Consider the following 18,795-nt stretch of genomic DNA (forward strand, 5'->3'; position numbering starts at 1 on the left):
GGTGCTGATTTATGGGCGCGGGGCGGGCGGGGGCCGGGGGTGTCGCGGCGCCGCCGGTAACCACTCCCCCGCCGCTCCCCCGCTCCGGAGCCCCGCGGGGGGTGGGGATGGGGTTGGGGATGGGGGGGGGGGGGGCACGGCCCCACCGCCCCGCTCTCACCGCCGCATGGCCGCCGCTGCTCCCCGCTCACCTGCGGGGACGGGACGCTGAGCGAGGGCTCCGCGTGCGAGCCTCACCCGCTCCCCGCTCCTCCCCGCCCCCCCCCCCCCGCCCCGGGGCCCGCCCGAGGCCGCTGCCCCCGGGGCCCGGCCGGATCCCCCCGAGCGGCGGCGGGGCTGCCCCGGGCGGCCCGAGCGGAGCGGAGCGGAGCGGAGCGGAGAGAGCAGAGCGCGGTGGGGCGGAGGGAAGAGCGCGGCTCCCCCCTCGCGGCCGCCGCCGTCACTGCGCGGGGCCGGCGGGCCGGGAGGGGCGCGAAGGGGTGTGCAGAGCTGAGGGCGAGGAGACGGGAGAAGCGTTCTGCAAGGAGCGGTGCGATGGGGTTTGCAAACAGCCCTGCGAAGCGGGAGTTTGCAAAGCGGCGCGCGCAGCGGTTCGCCGAGAGCCGTGCAAAAAATGCGCTGCGAAAGAACGCGCCGCTCGCGGAGCCTCGCGAGGCGCTTTGCGAAGGGGCGCGCGGAGGAACGCAAGCGGCGGTCAGCAAAGGGCGCAGCCCCGGACCTCTGCCCTTGAATGCCGCGCTGCTGGAAACCAGATGGCGGTGACAGCCGGCGCGGGCCTTCGGGAAGCCGTTGCTGCGATTGCCATCAATCCAGCAAGGCAAAACAGGAGAATAACCGAAGAAAGTGTCCCTCTGGGATCCTTGCAAACAGGTCCCCGAGTTGGGTTTTCCGCTCCCTGCACAAGCATGCTTTTCTGTTCCACTTGCTGTCCTCTGGTTCACAGTTGTTGCTGCTCTTATGAACGTGGTACCAAATTGCAGCCTCGTATTTTACTGCTGCACCCAAACAGAGCGACGGCGGCTGGGAGTGAGGCCTCTTCAACATTCAGATCATAAAGCATCCTTTGGTTATCCCTTCTTTATTTGCCATAATAGCTGGTCGTAAAACCCACTTTTAAGGAAATAATTGTGTACAGAAGAATCAGTCGCATGCCACAGAGATGCTGTTATTTGCATAATTACGAGGAGCCTGATTTTATCTCTTTAGCTTTGTCAAAACAAAGAGGAGCGATCTCGCACCATGTTTCTGATGCCCTTGAACCAACCAGAACATGCAGCCCTTAATTCCACTGAGCCTGGGCTCATGGGCTTCACACACAGTTTGTGCTGTGAGGTCTCCTTGCTCTCTGCCCAAGGCTGGGGCAACCCAGCTCCTGCTCCCCTGTGGCAAAGAAGCACAGATGCTCAGCGAGGGGCTCTGTGCTTCTCTGGCTCCACAGCAGGTGGAGCAGATATGGGTTTAATCAGCACCTCGATCGGATCCAGCTGTTCTTTTTCATGGGCTCCATCCCTATTAAGAATTACCTTTGCATCAGAAGCATGCTGTGCTGTCACCTGTACTGCTCGGTGCCAGCAGGTGGGTGGGAGGGCACAAGCAGCACAGAGCCCCAAGGGAGGGCAGGGAGGCGTTCCAGGCCAGATATAGAAAAAGGGATCTTCTCAGCACAAGCCCAGGCAGGCAGCACTTCACCCCCCCCCCCCCCCCCCCCCCCCCCATCCTCAGAAATTCAGGTCTGCCTCTCTAATGAAGAGGAGAGACTCCTGCCACCAGGAGCACTGCAAAAAATTAATGGAGATTACGGCTGTAACTGCTTGAATCAAATGCAGACCCATGTGTGGCGCGGCCCTTTTGCAATTTTAGCAGCTTGCAGCAGCCCTGTTTACAGCTGTCCCTGCCTCATCTGAGCCCAGCAGGAATGAAGCTGATAGAAAGCGAGCAAAGTGAATTAGGAGCAGAGAGGCTGTGAGCGCAGTGCATCCCGCTGCAGCCACTCCGGGAGATTCGTCTTTCAGACAGCACCAAGTGCTCCCCTCCCCTCCCCCTTGTGTGCAAAGCGCCCCGGCGTTGGCACTGAAAGGACAGCACAGCCCCCGGGTCCGGCAGGGAAGGGCTGATGGCTCTGAGCACGGCCCCGCTCCTACGGGAGCTCCGGGGGAGGAAAGCTCAGCCCAAGCTTTCCTCCTTCCTTCTATGGGAGCTGAGGGAGAGCTCAGGGCACCGCTGGGGCTGCTGGTTGAGCAATGCTTGCAGGGTGTCTGAACGCAGCGTTTGTTGGGATGCAGAGATGAGGAGACCTGAGGGCAGAGGGACCCCGCTGCTCACAGCTCAGCCTCAGATCCTGCTCTGCGGGACAGGGGCTCCCAGGCACAAAACTATTGATTTCCACCTCTACTTTAACAAATGAGTGGGGAAATTTCCACTCCTTAGAGCAGGAGATGCTCTGAATATTTATGTTATTGTTCACCGATGGAAGAAAAGAAAAAGTGCCATAAATGCACATATTTGGTGACCCAATTTGAGTGGCTCATTACAATCAGATCAAGCTAATTGCCAGCCTTGTATTTCATTTGGCAACTTGTTAAGCTAATTGAACAAAATAAAACTAATGAACAATTATAATGAAGTTTATAATTAGACCATTGAAAAAACCCAGTGTGAGAGTGTTTAAGGCATAATGAATGTTCAGGAGGCGCGGGAGGAGTTGGGCAGCGAAGCCAAATGCTCCTTCCCAGGCCCAGAGATGGTGGTGTGTCACTGCTCCCAAATCACATCAAGGCAGCGTAATATTAATTACATTCATGCCCTTCAAGTATGCACATGGCATTTAGCGACCCTAAAGCGAGGGCTGAGCCTATTAGAGAGGCAGCTGAGAGCCGGGTGCTGTGCTGAGCTCCCTGCACTGCCATGCATGTCTTGGCCCCGTCAGGGCAGGGCTGTTGTGCTGCAGGGGCTGCATCCTAACAGGACGATGCATCGCTCCAGTGCAGAACTGCTTTGCCAGTTAAGAGCCAGGGAGACAAACCAGGAGGAACAGAAAGAGCGGAACATGAGAGAGCGATCGCACAGAAATCCAATGGGGCAGCACCAAGCGCAGCTGGAACAGCGATCCCAGCACACAGCAGCCTCCTCGTGCTGCTCTGGGCTTCTCCTTCCTCGGTTCCCTGTCCCTGCACAGCAGCACGGCTCAGCAAACAGGAATAAACCCTAAAGCAAAGCGTGAAACAGGCCCCTCGATGCAAGATAACCGGGGCCATTTGCAGCCTCGCTTGGCATTTGCATTGAAGAACAAACCCTGTACCAGAACTTCTCTCCATGCTTTACACTCCTGCATTAATTCATGAAGTGTCGTGTATCTGGCATATTTCATTATACATAAGTACCAGGCCAATTAAAACCCTCAGGTGAGTGCAGCAGCCGCACAGCCAGGCTGGCACAGCCAGGCCCATGGAGGCGCAGAGCCGGACCCGCTCAGCTCAGCTCCCTTCCTGCAGGCAGGTTATTTCAGCTCAGTGGTACCTTTTTGTAGCTAACAGCAGCTGAAGAGGCTCAACCCCACCGTGGGGTGGGAATGTTACCCTGCACCAACCACTTCTGCCTTTAAATTGCTACAGAAAGGGAATGGCACTGACAAAGGGAACTCTGGAGAGCAAATTCCTTAGCAGTGCGAACCTCTGTGTGCTCTTCAATATGCCATCATAATCAACAATCCTGAGTACGTTTTTTTTTCCTATGGGTCCTCATTGTGTCAGCCAGGACCTCAGGCAGAACGCTGATAACCCTCTTGAACTCTGCAAAAGCACTGCTCAAAGCGTTAGGGCAAGAAAGAAGGTGTTGTAATTATGAAGTAAGGAGGCCCAATTAATTCTTTGCTAACACTACAGAACAATGGCTCAGCAACAGCACACTGAGGATTCCCTCCCCCACGCACTGCTCTGTCCCCAAACTCTGTGGCTGAGGATTCCTCCGACCCACGGAACCATGAGGAGAATTGCATGGACAGCTGAGGCTGCAGTGCGAGTGCTGGGGGCACCCTGCAGTTCTGCAGCTCAAATTGTTCAAGACGCCCTCAGACCCACTAACAGCAATTCGGGAGCTGTTTCCCACTCCTCTGCTCACCAATTCACTCCTGCTTTGCACACAGCCCATCAGAGCAAGGTGCTTCAGCTGACGCTGATCAGCGCTTCAATGGAGCACATGCTCTCAGCAGCTTGGCCACGCTGCACCAAGCTTGTGCATTCCTGCTACAACGCAGGACAGCATTCAGCTTCTTTCTGGTGACCCTACAAACCCCCCCAGCCCCGCAGTTCCATCTCAGGATGAAGCTGTTACACTCCACTAATGCATTTTAATATTGCCTTAATGCTCATTTGCCTGTGTGACTGACTGCTCTGCCTTGCCAGCAGTATCCTTCTCACTGTGCATGCACTGAACAAAAGACATCAACAGCCCCAGGGAAGGTGGACTCCATCAGGCAGTTACCTTTGTCTTTAAAATCACCGACTTTGTAATTCACACAACCAATTTCTCTTTTGCACATAACTTCTATCAGCTCCATCCTGCTCGGGCAGTGGCATGCCTGCTCATTTTCTTTGGAACCACTGCTAACCATGGAAATTATCTGAAATCAGAAGGCAGCGAGAGGGAAAGTACCTGCTTTGAGAGGAGCTGACAACAGCACGTTTATGATGGCTGCAATAAAACTGTGAGTCAAGGACAAATGGATGGGGCTATAGAGTTCTATGGAGGTGCTCTCAGATTTGCAGAAGACTGCCTGAGAAACGCCCCCAGCTGTGATACTGCTGCTCTGAAGTTCCCCCTGTTGAACACTTATGCCAGAGGCTTACAGTGATCTGCAGTGAGCTCTCTGCATCCCACACCTGCCACAAGTATCTGTACTTTCCCAGCAAAGCACTGCAAACCCCAGATTGGGAATAGGCAGCACGCATAACTGGGTGCCACTGGTTACACACTGGCGGCCCAAAGGCAGCAGATCTTGGGACTGAAGACCTGAGCTCACAAGAATCCTCCTGAAACAGTATTTGCCCCCTATTTCCCTATGTTTGATCACTATTTCCTTACGTCCAGGCTCTGAAGAGAGCACAGCTAGCTTATAGCTGTAGATAGGCAGCAGGAAACTACCTTCTCTGCTCCTTATTGCCAGCTGGTGAGCTGCCCCCACCTTTCCAGGCATTCTGAACTACTCCCCATCTGGACAGAGCTGTGTTGCAGTACCTAAAGAAACAGGTCACTTGCATTTCTCTTTGCTTACCTTTGGTGTACATTGGCTGTTCGGAGGACAGTAGGAGCCGGCCTCAGGAAGCCTGAACAACAGCCAGCTCTGCCTCCACCTCCCTCAAGGAACAACTCACCCCTCATCTCCATCAGCTGTGTCCCAGCACTTCTGAAACTCAGTTCTTTAAAACCAGGTGAGGCACTCAGAGGTCACTGTCTGCAGGGCATTGAATTTGTATCACCTGTCAAGGCTTTACAGCTAGCAGGTCATTTCCAGCACACAGACCTACACACACACACACTTTTTTTCCCTGTTATACAGTCTGGGAACACCTTTGTACAGTCTGACATTTGCAGGAGATCAAATTAGATCTGTTAAAGCTTCCTATAATTTTTCCAGTATGATATAGGATTAAAAAAAAAAAAAAAAACCAGCCTGTAGGCACTGTATATGTTTTTAGCATATCTGTGCTTCTAAACTATCTTTAATTAATGAAATATCCCCAAATTACTTATTAATAAGGGTCTGTGGGCTTTGTAAACAGACATTTTGCATGAATTAAAGAACAATATGATGAAGTTTTAATGAATACAAAGTCACAGTTAATGTAAAATTTATATATAGCACGCCAGAGGGGAAAGGAACTTAAAAATACTTTTAATCATAGGTTATTGGCAGCTGGATAGCTCATTTTTATACTTTCCTAACGGGTGCTTGGTATTTATGTGCTAGCATTTATCACGCCAGCATCTATACTGTCCAACTAGGTACAGTTCAAAAAGTCAAATGGAAACCAACTCATTTAAAGACTCATTTGCTAATGAGGCATTTCTGAGCCCCACAGTGGGTGTGGAGCTGCTGCCCACAACGACTGCGTTCTTCACATTGTCACAGAAGGGCACTTTCACCCTGTGTGAATGAACAGGCAGACTTGATGAGCTCCGCAGCAGCATTCAGCTTACTGAGCTGGCTGAGATTTGTCACAGGGGGAGGAAACTGCAGTTCACATCGACTATCTGCAGCAAAACATCACCACCACCAACTCCTTGATCCTGCCCTAAACAACAGGGCATGCCCTTCCTCCCCTGTTAGCAGCATGAACACATTGCAGCTCCTCCCCATAAGGCCACCAGCACACGTGCAGCACATCTTCTCCTGTTTACTGTGACCTTCTAAACGAGCCAGCCATGCATACATAGCCAGCACCTATGTTCGCTTGTCTTGGGATCTGCACCAGAAAGAAACAGGATAAAACTTTCAGAGAGCAAACATTTTGCTGTGGGGATAGGCTTGGCTTAAAAACCCATTAAAATCATCAGCAGAAATTAAGTTACAAATGGTTCCATGACAACCAATCTAAAGAAAATTAAGACAATAGCTGAGTGAAAGTGTAAACAAATATATATATATATTATATATATGTATATATATATAAAGAATCAATTTATTTTAATTAACTCTATTACTGTTGAATGCATTCAACACAATTGTAAGGACATCCATTATTTTAATGCATTAAATACTTAACCCACAAAACTCAAATAGTGCAGGAGATGCTGACTGCCAGAGGTTCAGTACAACTGCTGCCATTCTATTTTCCTCATGGGAAAAGAAAACAATGTTTTAGTGCTTCCATTTTACTGTTTTAGTATGCTCACTATGGTATTTCTCCCTTTATGAACTGGAAGGGTACAGAGCTAGAAAACATGTTAGCCTTTCATTTTCACGGTGACATTTAGTAAAAAAAAGTGTTACAAAATCATCAGCCTTTAATAAATGGACACACTGGAATCCTTCAGCCAACGTAACGGTGGATTGCTGCCAGTAAAGAACTTCAAAACAAGGAGGCAAACGCTGCCTCCAACTACAGTGATGTTAAACTCAGAGTAACTACGATCATTTCCACAGACAGACCCCAGAGCTACGCCAGCAATACAGCAGCGATTGCTCCTCCACCTCTGCAATCCCCTGAAGTCTATGGATGAAGAGCTTGAAACAACAGGAGGGCTCCATCACAAAACGGAGCAGCAGTTGCCTTCAGAAGTACCACCAGCTATTTGGGGCCTGGAATTATTCTGAGTCAAGTCAGATAGATTTAGTGCATTATGATTTGGCTTTATAAAAACATGCAAATGCACGCGTAGGATGCCTCTGTGTTTCACAGACAAGTAGTTACAACTGCTGCACCTTCCTTGCAGGTGGCTCTAAAACGCATTGAAAAAGAAAGACGCTAAAAATCCAGTTTCCTCTTTTTAAAAACGTGAACATTTTGTGAAAGAAATATTCTATTATCAGCTGTAACATCTGCTAATGGTGCTCCCATCTGATGGGCTGCTGAGGGGAGTCTAACCACAAACAACGCATTCGGCATAGATACAAAAATCAGCACAGGCAGGTTCCTCCTTCCAGGCTGGACGTATGGCATATTGAAGCAATAAAAGGGAGCTAAGCTTCACCCGAGCCTTTCAGAATGCACTTTACAAGATATTTCTGTTTCTTTTAAAAGAACCACTGGTATTAAATAGAGCTTTTTCTTTACATACAGCATTGGTATATACAAAACAAACACAGAACACAGACAGACGCAAAAAAAACCCAAACCAACAACCACGAACACGTGGCTTCAGAAATTCTGAAGCTCAGGAATATTTTGGTAGAGGTCCAAAGTCTCTGGGTTTGAGAAAGCTCCCCGCTGCTCTACTTCTTTCCCCGCAATTATTTGCTTCACGGCCACTTCCACTTTCTTCCCATTGATCGTATACTGAAAAACAAAGCCAGCAACGACAGAATTACACTTTTCATGCAGCAGCTTCATGGAAAGATTAATAAGAACGCCTACCTAAGAACCCAGCCACAGTGCAGCCTCACACCTTCCCTTTTCTGCTACGTTTGATCAGTGTTTATCAGGTCAGGATGGGACGGTGAAGATTTGTACGCAGAGCCCACAGTGCTTCTGAACACCTGGAGATCTCATGAAAAACAATGCTCTGCATTACTGAAGCACAGCAGTGCTATTTCCACCAGTAGGCAATGGCAGCATAAAGTCAGGATTAGACAGGTTTCTATCCCCCCATCAGAAAATACAGTTCTATAAGTAGCAGAAAAGAGGTTTCCTTTCCAAGCAAAACCTTCAAAGAAAGATAGGAGACAGCTTTGATCGTTTTTCCACTGGAATATTTACCTGAAATGTAATTAAAATTCACTCCATTTTAAATTCAGTCAAAGTGTGAACTAATTAATGATCTAAGCATGCTTTCCTGAGGGACAGACTGTCATAAACACTTCACTGCCATCAACTTTATGCTGTACATCCAAGTGATTTATGCAGCTTACAAGTTGAACACTTCATGCAGAAACCAAACCACAGCCTGGAAAAATCTAACCTTCACCATTTGTCAGATGCAGGGGCTTTTATGTTCATGCTATGACAACACTGTAAAGCTAATACTATTGGAGAAGAGCAACTTGATTCAGAAATAACCCAACAGATCAGATCCAGATCGCTGTGTATTATGAAGTTGGCAGTCCTGTGCCCTGGAACAGTAGATGAGGTACCAGAGCACAAAATGATGGGTCTGAAGCCTCAAACCTGCATGTGGCCTCAAGACAACACAGCCTGCATCCCCATCCTGCAATAAGGTGTCCATAGAGCTGTTGAGGAGGCTGTAGTATCAGAGAGGACTAGGTAAGAGATGGGCTTCCCAAATAAGAGTTCATACAGCAAGGAGGAGTAGGGTAGAATACTACAGCTCACAATTCCAGAAGACTGAGCATGCAGTACCTTTAGCTGTACATTTTTCCTCTCTGCCTTTCACAAGCAGAAAGATTTTTAGTTATTGCTACTGGGAAGACAGTGATAAAGCTACATTTTAAATGGCTAAACAGATGTACAAGTGAAACGGTTTGCAAAATGATTTCATAAATTTGCTCAGCGCTCTCAGCTTTCATAAGGATGTCATTTGAAACTGGAAAACAGAAACAAACCAAGCTTATGGGTAGCGTGAAAAGCTTAAGTTAAATTACCTTCCTAATATTTTCCTTTAAAAGACTTCAAGTATATATTACTGAGAAAAAGCAGCTTGTATATTTATAAGCTGAGAACGGGCATTTTTAGGTATTGTTAAAAAAAAACAAAAACACACTTAGCTGAAAAGGAGATGAAATGATGTTGCTAGGCAACATAGACAAACTATTTATAAAGCTCGAATACACTTTTGAGATGCTAAAATTTCCATGCATGTGGGCTTGAAGAGCAATGACAACTGCTCCTTAATTACTATTCAAGGTGACAAAGAAAAAAAGTAGGCAGCATTTTTCACGACATACCGGAATGCCTTTGGTTTCTAGAATGAGGCTTGGAACATGCCTGGCAGAAAGTGCTACACGGATTGCATCTCGAATTCTTTTCACCAGGTCCTCGCTGAAGGCATGGTCTGAAGCCATCTTCAAGAAGAGTATCACTCTTTCCTCCCCATCCTTGTTGTACTGAGGGACACAGAGGCTGTCAGAAACCTCCTCAAAGGCCTCAACTGGAAATCAAAGAAGAGTCATTTTTAGCGCGTGTTTTGTTTTATTCTGAACACAGGATTTCTGTAATTGCAAAAGAAAGCATTACTTCCTGGGATATACAAAGGGAAAGCAGACTTCCTGGCTAGGTCATTCTGCAAGCCTTGCCTCCAGGAGCTTTGAGATTCTAACTCCTGCTCAGCTGAAGTTTTAAGGGCCATCTGTATGTAGGCCCAGGACAACAAAAATGGAGCTGATGACGGTTTTTACACAAAACTATTGTCTTTGGTTTGTCTCCCAATCTCCAGTTGCTGCTTAGACAGAAATCTAACACATCTGATCACATAGGAACAAGGTGTGGCAACAGGTGCCCAAGGGAAGATTCACACCTTGGCACGCAGCTACACCGCCCTCCACAAGGCAGACGTTTGAGATACGAAGCAGTTTGCATCTTGACAGTCTCATGGAGGCTGCACTAGATTCAAATTGTAAGGATTCAAACCAGTCCCTGCTAAAACTGCTATTTATACTACAGAACCCTGTTCCCTATTCTGGGGAGGCAGAACAAGATGTCAGTTGTACCAGGGTAAGCCTTCCAACACGAGAAGCCTGTTACCCAGCTGAAGCACCGCAGTGCAGAAATGGAGCATGACCCAGGGCAGCTGCCACAAACACCCACACAGCTCTTCTGCAGCTAAGGGAACTTGATCCTCCAAACCTCACACAGCACTGGGAAGACACCGTCCCCAGCAGAACACTATTTCAATTGAACAGGCTTCAGCAGTGCAACCTAGCCTCCCCATTCCTTTGCACTTTTGGCTTCACCTGCAATCCTTCTTTTCAATCAGTTATTGTAACATAAGCTCAAGTACTTATCAGGAACGATGAGATAAAACAAAATAGTGTCAAGAGCTTGGCTAAGGGAAAAAGAAAGCATAGCTTCAGAAGTACTCTCTAAATTTGATTGAAATACCTGTAAGATCTTGTTATATGAAAGCAACATCTTACAGAGAACGTCTCAAGTCACCTGCAGTGACTTGACTGCAGTCACCTGCACTATCTGCTCTAGATGCTTTAGGAAGGCAACCAATTTCAAGTCTACAGGACAGACTTTTATTGTTCATGTTAATATGTACCATTTTCCATTTGAAAAAGAGCAAGTTTTATCACTCAGCCTTTCCAGACACCTCTATAGCACTCGTATCTCAGATTTATGGCAACAAGGTTATAGTTAAAGGATGTGAAAAGTTGATTTCATACCTATATTATAGATTTCAGAACTTCCGAATCTTACTCCATTTGGATTTAATGTACCATCACTGAAAGTCACACACAAAACAAAGAGGCATTAAAACGTAATTACAGCTTGATCAAAAGAAAAAAATGATGCAGTTAACCAAGTTTCTCCACGTTTCATGCAGTGAATATGCAGACAGCCACATAAGAAACAGAATTTTAAAATAACTCGATGCTGTGAAAAAGGCCTTTTGCTCATTACAACAAAATTGTACAGAGAAATCCAGCATTATCCATTCCCATTTCCCCCCCTCCTCCTCACAGTAGCCCAAATGCAGCTAGTTCTCTCTCCTTAGCTTAGAGGTGTACACTGACAAAACAGGAAAAAGACTTCCTAGAACTTCACTGCACTGCAGTTGTGTGCCATTACTTCTCAGCAACTGAGAAACTCGTGTTTCACACACAGCAGCCTCACACCTTATGCCTGCAAGTAGACCTGTTTGTGACAGAGCCACACAGCTCCAACACAGTCACTCGCCTTTATTTTGAACACTAGAATGCAAATGCAAGCATAACATTTACCCCCATTTGTGACCTCCAATTTTTCTATCATCTCTAACAACTCAATGGCTGCCTTTCTGCAATAAGGGTAAGTTTGCCAATTTTAAGGCCTGCTTATGGAAAACACTTTCACCATCATACTGTACCTGCGCCCAAGCATGACAATTCCTCCTGTCTTGGGATTAATTTTGCAATAATCACCATGGGCCCAAACACCTGTGAGAGAATGACAATGCTTTTAGCAGATTTCTCATTCTTCCACTTACAAAATACATTTGTGTAATAACTCGTGCATCTTCTATTGCACAGCAAGAATCCTACTGCATCCGATGTACCTGAAGAGCCACCCACAGCAAACGCAGCAGTACTTCAACACAGCGTGGATTGTTTCTGCAGTTATCACAACTAAGCTGGCACACACAAAAGCAGCTCACACATTCTGATCAAACCCCAGATTATTTTCTGATTGCCTGTTTGCAGGCTACGCAGCATCCTCTAGAAAGCTGACAAAACTCTGCTCTGAACACCACAATTTAAGGAAACAAAGAATCCTTCACAAAGGTAACAGTATTCCCGTTGGTCTTTCTTGACCCACTTCTTTCACAGTGTACAATTCTGTGCAAGAAGCTCTCTGGGTTTGCACAATAGGTCTCAGCAGTTCACTAAGGAGCTTATGTGCTTAATACTCTTGATAACATAGTATCAGATTTGACTCTTCAGAACAGGAATAATTCTCGTATTATTTTTAAGACTGAGACCAATACAGCAGACTGTCACAAGCAGAAATTCAAGCCAGCTCTATTAAATTTTTCCTAAAGAAAAACAAGCCTCGATTGCATACATCATGTAACACAATTTGCCATCATTGCTGTTACAACTGCAAGCCTATTTACAAGGAAAAGAGTTTCACACAAACCTCGGAACCATCATTACTTCAGCCCAACAACTCTCAGTGTCTTTCTACTTCTTACTGTCACACTCATGCTGACCAACTCCCATATTCCCTCAATCTTCCTATGTAATTATCTCCTCTGCACATCCCAGTTTTTCTTGTGCTTCTACACTGCTGTTTATAGAAAGCCTTTCCAGAAAGAAAGTGCTCAAGGACTTGCTCCTATGAGCCCCTGTCCGGTGGGCAGCAGGGAGTACAGCATCACCACTCTGCATATGCAAAAGCTGGATGAACAGAGTTCTCACAGTGATTAGGATGAAAGCCTCTGGCTGTCAGCATCATTTCCTCTTACTCTTAGCAGCACTGAAAGCCTGTATGAATGCAGAATATGCACGTCTGAGGCAGTGCATACCTAAGCCTCATGCAATGGAAGCAGCAGGCTAGCACTTATCCCCTAGGATCCATTCCTGCCAGACAGGAGCAGCCTGGCAGAGGTGCTGTAGAACTCATTAATGGAAGATTGCTCCCTGACCTATCGAGCACTTTTGCTTCACACTCATGCCAAGCAGTTTATGTCTGCATTGCAGATTACCAAGCTGTTGTAGCCATATATCTGCCTAATGAGAGCAGGAGCAAAATAGGATTGCAGCTTTCCAGACATTCTTATTAAAGTGATTTGAATCCATATTTAAAACACCAAAAATAATGGAGTGAGAATTATCAGATATGCCTTGGAGTTCCCATCCTCACAGTCTCATTTTAGAGCTGCACCTGCCTATCCCTGGGCAGGAACAAACCTGTACCTTCCCAATAGCAGCAATACAATCTTTACACTTGGCAGCTAGAGCGACATCCAACCCCCTCCATCACATACCTGGGAATTTTGAAAAATAAGCCTTCCTGTATTTGCTTCCATTCTCATCATTCCAGAAGTGTGTAGGCTGACAGGGAATGGGCTTGGTACAAACCAGCTCTCCACTCTCACCCCAAACTGGTTTTCCTGTTTACAAAGAAGAAGTTACTTCCTGCATTTCCCTTCCGTAAACAACTGAATAGCAAAGCAAAAAGCATCTTGCGTGTAAATAACAAATGTTGATGTTGATGCAGATATGAGGTAAGGGATGACTGATGATCTTACAGTTTATTTAATTCATGAACTCATCCCTACCTCAGCTTAAGGACTTATTAACTTAGTAACTTAAGGACACTTATACCACAGGGGAAGGACAGACTGGCATCTACAACAACACAGCTGATTAGCACACACACACACAGAGGCTACAACTTGGCCCAGTGTGCTTCCTCAAGGCAATGGAAAAGCAGAGTTTTTTTGTTTGTTTTTTACACATTTATTTTCATTGTAATGCTTCACACTCCAGATCAGACAGATCCAGAAAAAGGTTTCGTGGAACACATCTCTATAGTGAAATCACTACTCACAGCTGACAGCCATCTGATGACTGGCACACTTAACATCATAACTGCTGTTCTGTAAGTGCAATAACATTTTGAGAATAGGTACCTTCATCATTCCATGCTTCCACAGCCATCCCAAGATTTCTGGCCTGAATTTCTCCTTTGTAAACTGGAATCGTAACATTCTGACCCATGAAACATGAAATTATATCTGTCCCACCTAAAACAGAAGAAGTCTATAATAACTCCAGAACGTCAGACTGCTGCCTTTGTCAAATGTTTCTAACCACGTTATGCAGCACAGACAACAGTCAGTATTACCACTGCTATATGATTTCTCACAGCAGAGCTTTCTTCTCCTGTTCTGTGTGTGCAACGCTTCAAACATGAACACCTTTCACGCAGAAAAGTTCCTTAAGGCATAGCTTTTCTTCCAGTAGATCCATATCAGTAGGTTCTTGAGGCTCATTACAAAAAATCCATTTATGTAAGAATGAGAAAAGAAACAAGCCCTACTGCACTGACTTCAATATTCAAGACCACTTGGAAATCTTTTCTTGTTTGTTTTCATTAGCTTGAACTAGCTCTTCCACTCAATACATAGCTTCTATTCCTTCTTCTCATTGGCAGCCAAGGAGGAGGCAACCACACTCAGAGGATGAGCAGTTCTCCCAATAAAAATAGGCATTGAGAAAGTGCACACAACTGGAATACTTACAGGTCTTTAAAGATGTAGAATTCTAAGACAAAATCAATACTGCTGGCTTTAGTTATCAAAACAGTTTTCCACATTTGAGACCATTAATGTCTGTAGCAGCAAGTCTAGAATCCAGCACTACTCTTACTAAGAGCAGAGTGACTTCAGAAGCAGAATAGTCAGACTATAACATCAAACTAAACGAAGCTTAAAAGCCCTGGGAAAACTCAGTCTTCATTACAAAGCAGCATGAGGAGTTATGAGGGACCTTCTATGTACAGGAGTTGCCTCAGCCAGCACTCCTCACAACAAACTACACAGTATGTGGGCTTGATATTTCTCTAATTATATAATTTACAAAGATCTGTCTGCTGTGCCAATTATGTGGCACAAAAGAATTGAAACGGGAGCATGGAAAAACCTCTCTAAGAGGCATTTCCTGCTGAAGTCAGCTATTTTCAGAGCACTATGTTCTGTAGGTTAATAGACTCTTTTCTTGATCTCACCCTGCAACCCCTAAGGACAGCGAGTCAAAATAAATGATCCTGCTTCAAAAAAAAAAAATAGAAGCTAAAATGCAGAACATCCACCATATCAGAAACATTCAATCTAAAAGCTTTCCTGTATGAGCTTCATTATGGCATGCTGAATTACTCATAAGGTATCTGCACAAGAGAGAATTAATTCCAGTTTAACTCTACCCAAGCCCGAATGCTCCAACGTCTAGGTTTCCTGAAGGCACAGTAGCAAACAAGCAAAAAGGAAATATAAAGGCAATGAACAGAATTAAGATGCATATAGCGTAGAAGCATCACCTGAAATGGATCCCAGGAGGACACTGCTCTTTATGTGTTTGTAGACATACTCATAGCTTTGAGATTTGAGAGGCGATCCTGTAGACAGTATAGTATGGAGCGTTTGGAGGTTGTGTGTTTCACCTTTAAAGGAGGAAATCCACAAACTAAGGTCAGGTTGAATCTTCACAAGAGTTTGTAACCGTTCCACACTACAACCCACAAAAATGAGGTAAGATTTGTTTGTGACAAGGGCTGGAATCTGAGAAGAAAGGCAGGGCAGAGGGTAAAAACAAACAAACAAAGGAGATGCAATAGCTTTCAGAAGCTTACATGGTTTTAAGTTTTTCTCTTCTAGCACAGCAAGCCACTTGGCACCCGTTCCAAGGATGGTGATCCTAGAGGGAGAAAAAGTTTAAAAGTTTTACATATTTAAACACACTAAGATTCAGAAGGTTGGCAATCCCCACTGCAGTAAGCAGAGGCTGAAGGCACTCCATGCATTGATTAGTCAAGCACTGAAGTCTCCTAAAGCTTTAAGTGCAGGGGAGCATTCCTTCGAGCCATCAAAATAATTCAGACCACACGTCATTTCTGTAGCTTTGAAACTTTTAATTCTATCTTTAAATATTAAGCAAAGCCTTCCCACCTCCTGGAAAACGTTCACTTTCATTTACAGGAATTCTTAACTGCCGAACGCTCCAAAGACATCACAAAACGTTACAACATTTACTCCATTAATTGGGCATAATTGCCACTGAGCTGTTTAACACAGACCTGCCGCCTTGTTACACTGCAACATAGCAAAATTTTGCCGTTTTGGGGCACAGTGTAACAAAGAATACTTGCCTCTGAACACAGCAGTCGGGGATTTGCTCTGCAGATACATGTTCCCACTGATGGAAGTCTGAGCTGCAGATGTCTAACTGAACATGAAGCTTGGCCTAGCTAATTTAATAAATGAATTCTGTCACTGCAGTAAGTACATGCAAAGGCAGTATTCAGTATCTGGCTGTACGTATCCTTGAGAGGGGGGAAGGTTCAGGGAGAATTCCTATTCCAGCTGCTTTTGGCTTCTCATTAAATCACAGTAATCCTATGTTACAACAGCCAGTGCACACATTAAAGTACAGACATCATGCTTAGCATCTCCAGAACCGAGCAGACCATTCTATCTCTCAGTTGCACATTACTGGTCTTTATGACAATGCAATCAGACCGAGAGCAATTACATTAAATAGGACGTTCACAACAACACTGAAGGCACTGTGTTAAATATTTCAATTAATGTAATAAATAAAATACAGCCTTGAGAATGTTGTCCATTTCGCACATTGGACAAATTAGAAACAAGACACTTCTCATATCTGTACCCAGAGCAGTGGTGTGGAGAAAAACTTGTGCATCAGCAATAGAAGTACTGAACTGAGCAGATAGCAGGAACTGAAGTTCAGAACCAGTGCACCCATCCTGCAAGATCTGAGAGAGTTCTGGGATCTGTTCCCTGTGAATGCAGGAGGGATGTAGTCTTCTGTGTCGAATGCAATAACTGCAACTCTGGCTTTCTGATCAAAAGGGACCTTTTAATACATCCCTATCTTAATGTATTAAACACCCAACTGAACACTGGGGGGGAAAGAGAAAGAGAGGGAAGACATCTACCCCTGGCTGATGCAGGAAATGCAGCCCAGAAACACCACCTTCCAGTTCTTACATACTTTCTAGAAAACCCACAAAAACAGCAAAGCACAGCGAATCCTTCCCAATCCTCCAGAAAAGTAATTACTGCATTTGCAAAAACTGAGCTATTTTCTGTAATCAATGAAAGCCAGTTTAAGAAATCAGCAGGCTGAAATAGAATCTTTGTTTACTCCTTTAACAAACAGGCTCTGAGGTCCCATTAATCTCAACAGGAACCAAGAGAAAGTTTAGGAAGTTGCTCAGGAGCCTCCTATTTATTACCATGGATGTTACCACAGATACAAACTGCACAATAGCACTATTTGATAGAGCAAATTCTCAGCTACTTCAAAACACTGTTTTTCAACATAATTCTAACCATGAGCCACTCCCATTTGCCATACAGCAACAAAATGTAGCAGAACATTGATGGGAAGGTTCAACTTCTACCACTCTACCACCACCATCTGCCTCTGACATTGTGAGCAGACATCATAAAAGAGGAGGCATTACTTTCAGAGCAGCCCTGGTAATTTTTGGTTCTCAAATCAAGTAAAGGAAAAAAAGAGAAAAGAGCTTTCCAGTGCAATTTGAAACGAAGGCTCTACCCCTTCCAACTCCATCAGAAGTGCTAGCTGGATGGTTCTGCTGACCTTCAAGAAGCCCTGCTCCCTGCTAATTCATTTTACGTTACAGCAATCAACTCACTCAAGAACAAGAGCAGAAACAAACTAGGATAAGGGCTATGGGCTGAACGCACAGAGCTAGGGCAACACATACATCAGTGTAACCAAGTTAAAACAAGATCCTATCTTCACTCCAAAGGCAAGATGCAAGGCAGAACAGCACTTGAGATAATCACACCATTTCAGAAATGGAAAGAGAGCTACCCCACTGCCATCAGGGGTGCCTTTCTTCACCATTCAGGTGGATGAGATGAGTTGAGAGGCTTCCACCCTTGGGCAGGAAGGAAGAAATCTCTCCTTCATTTACCATGCAGCCCAATCACACCAACTAGTTTCACTCTTGTAAAAATCTCTCTTTTTACTGTATCTTACTTCTCTTCCATGCTTCAGGTTATTTCTTGTTTTACAGATAGAATACATAATACTTCTCTATTTTTAAAGTCTTCCTGTCCAGCACATACAGAGACTAATCTGCTATTATTTCCTTCCAAATGCTACATAACTGATGGGTAATTATTAAATACAGTTCACTTAAATAGATCTTTCACTGATGTCCACAGAAGTAACTCTTGCTGAGCAGCACGATAGCGTTTTTATAGCACCATCAAGATAACCAAAGGAGAGCATGGTGCATCTTCAGTAAAGTGAGGAAGTCTTAACATGTTGAAGCTTTTTTTTTTTAATATGTAACACATAACTGAGTTGGGAACAGACTGCATTATGAAGCACCACACAGATGGCCACCGCTTTTAGCACCAGATTACAAAAGTGAGACATGCAGACACATTTGAGATATCTTCACTTACTTTTTGGCATGTAGAAACAATGCTTAAAAATAAGCCATCTTATTTCTTGAGTCTACATTTCTGCCTGTTCCAATGTTTTTTAGGGGGTTTGTGGGTAGGGGAGGAAAGTTGTGTTTGTTTGGTTTTTTTTTCCCCAACTGGAAGCATTCTAACAAGATATTAACTTTCAGTTATAATACCCAGAGACTAAATGACAGTCTTTAAATATTGCATGGCACAAAAGACAGAACAAAGTTTAAATTATTAATGATCGAGAGTCAGAAAGTCAGGCTTTTGGCATCCACCTTC

The 18,795-nt window shown here is 45.1% G+C and overlaps 1 protein-coding gene across 1 annotated transcript in view; it reads right to left on the reverse strand.

Annotated features, from left to right (window-relative positions):
* Positions 1-7,856: 7,856 nt before the first annotated feature.
* AACS (acetoacetyl-CoA synthetase) overlaps positions 7,857-18,795 on the reverse strand; it is a gene marked incomplete at both ends in the record, with an annotated part of 36,040 nt that continues 25,101 nt past the window's right edge. Inside the window, 8 exons of the mRNA XM_079543862.1 lie at positions 7,857-7,994; positions 9,560-9,762; positions 11,000-11,058; positions 11,683-11,752; positions 13,303-13,428; positions 13,951-14,064; positions 15,357-15,479; positions 15,669-15,733. Of these exons, the coding sequence (XP_079399988.1) occupies positions 7,857-7,994; positions 9,560-9,762; positions 11,000-11,058; positions 11,683-11,752; positions 13,303-13,428; positions 13,951-14,064; positions 15,357-15,479; positions 15,669-15,733 (898 nt within the window). The remainder of the gene's footprint in view (positions 7,995-9,559; positions 9,763-10,999; positions 11,059-11,682; positions 11,753-13,302; positions 13,429-13,950; positions 14,065-15,356; positions 15,480-15,668; positions 15,734-18,795) is intronic.

Source organism: Tetrao urogallus, assembly GCF_951394365.1.
Source record: "Tetrao urogallus genome assembly, chromosome: 17".
Taxonomy (NCBI): Eukaryota; Metazoa; Chordata; class Aves; order Galliformes; family Phasianidae; genus Tetrao; species Tetrao urogallus.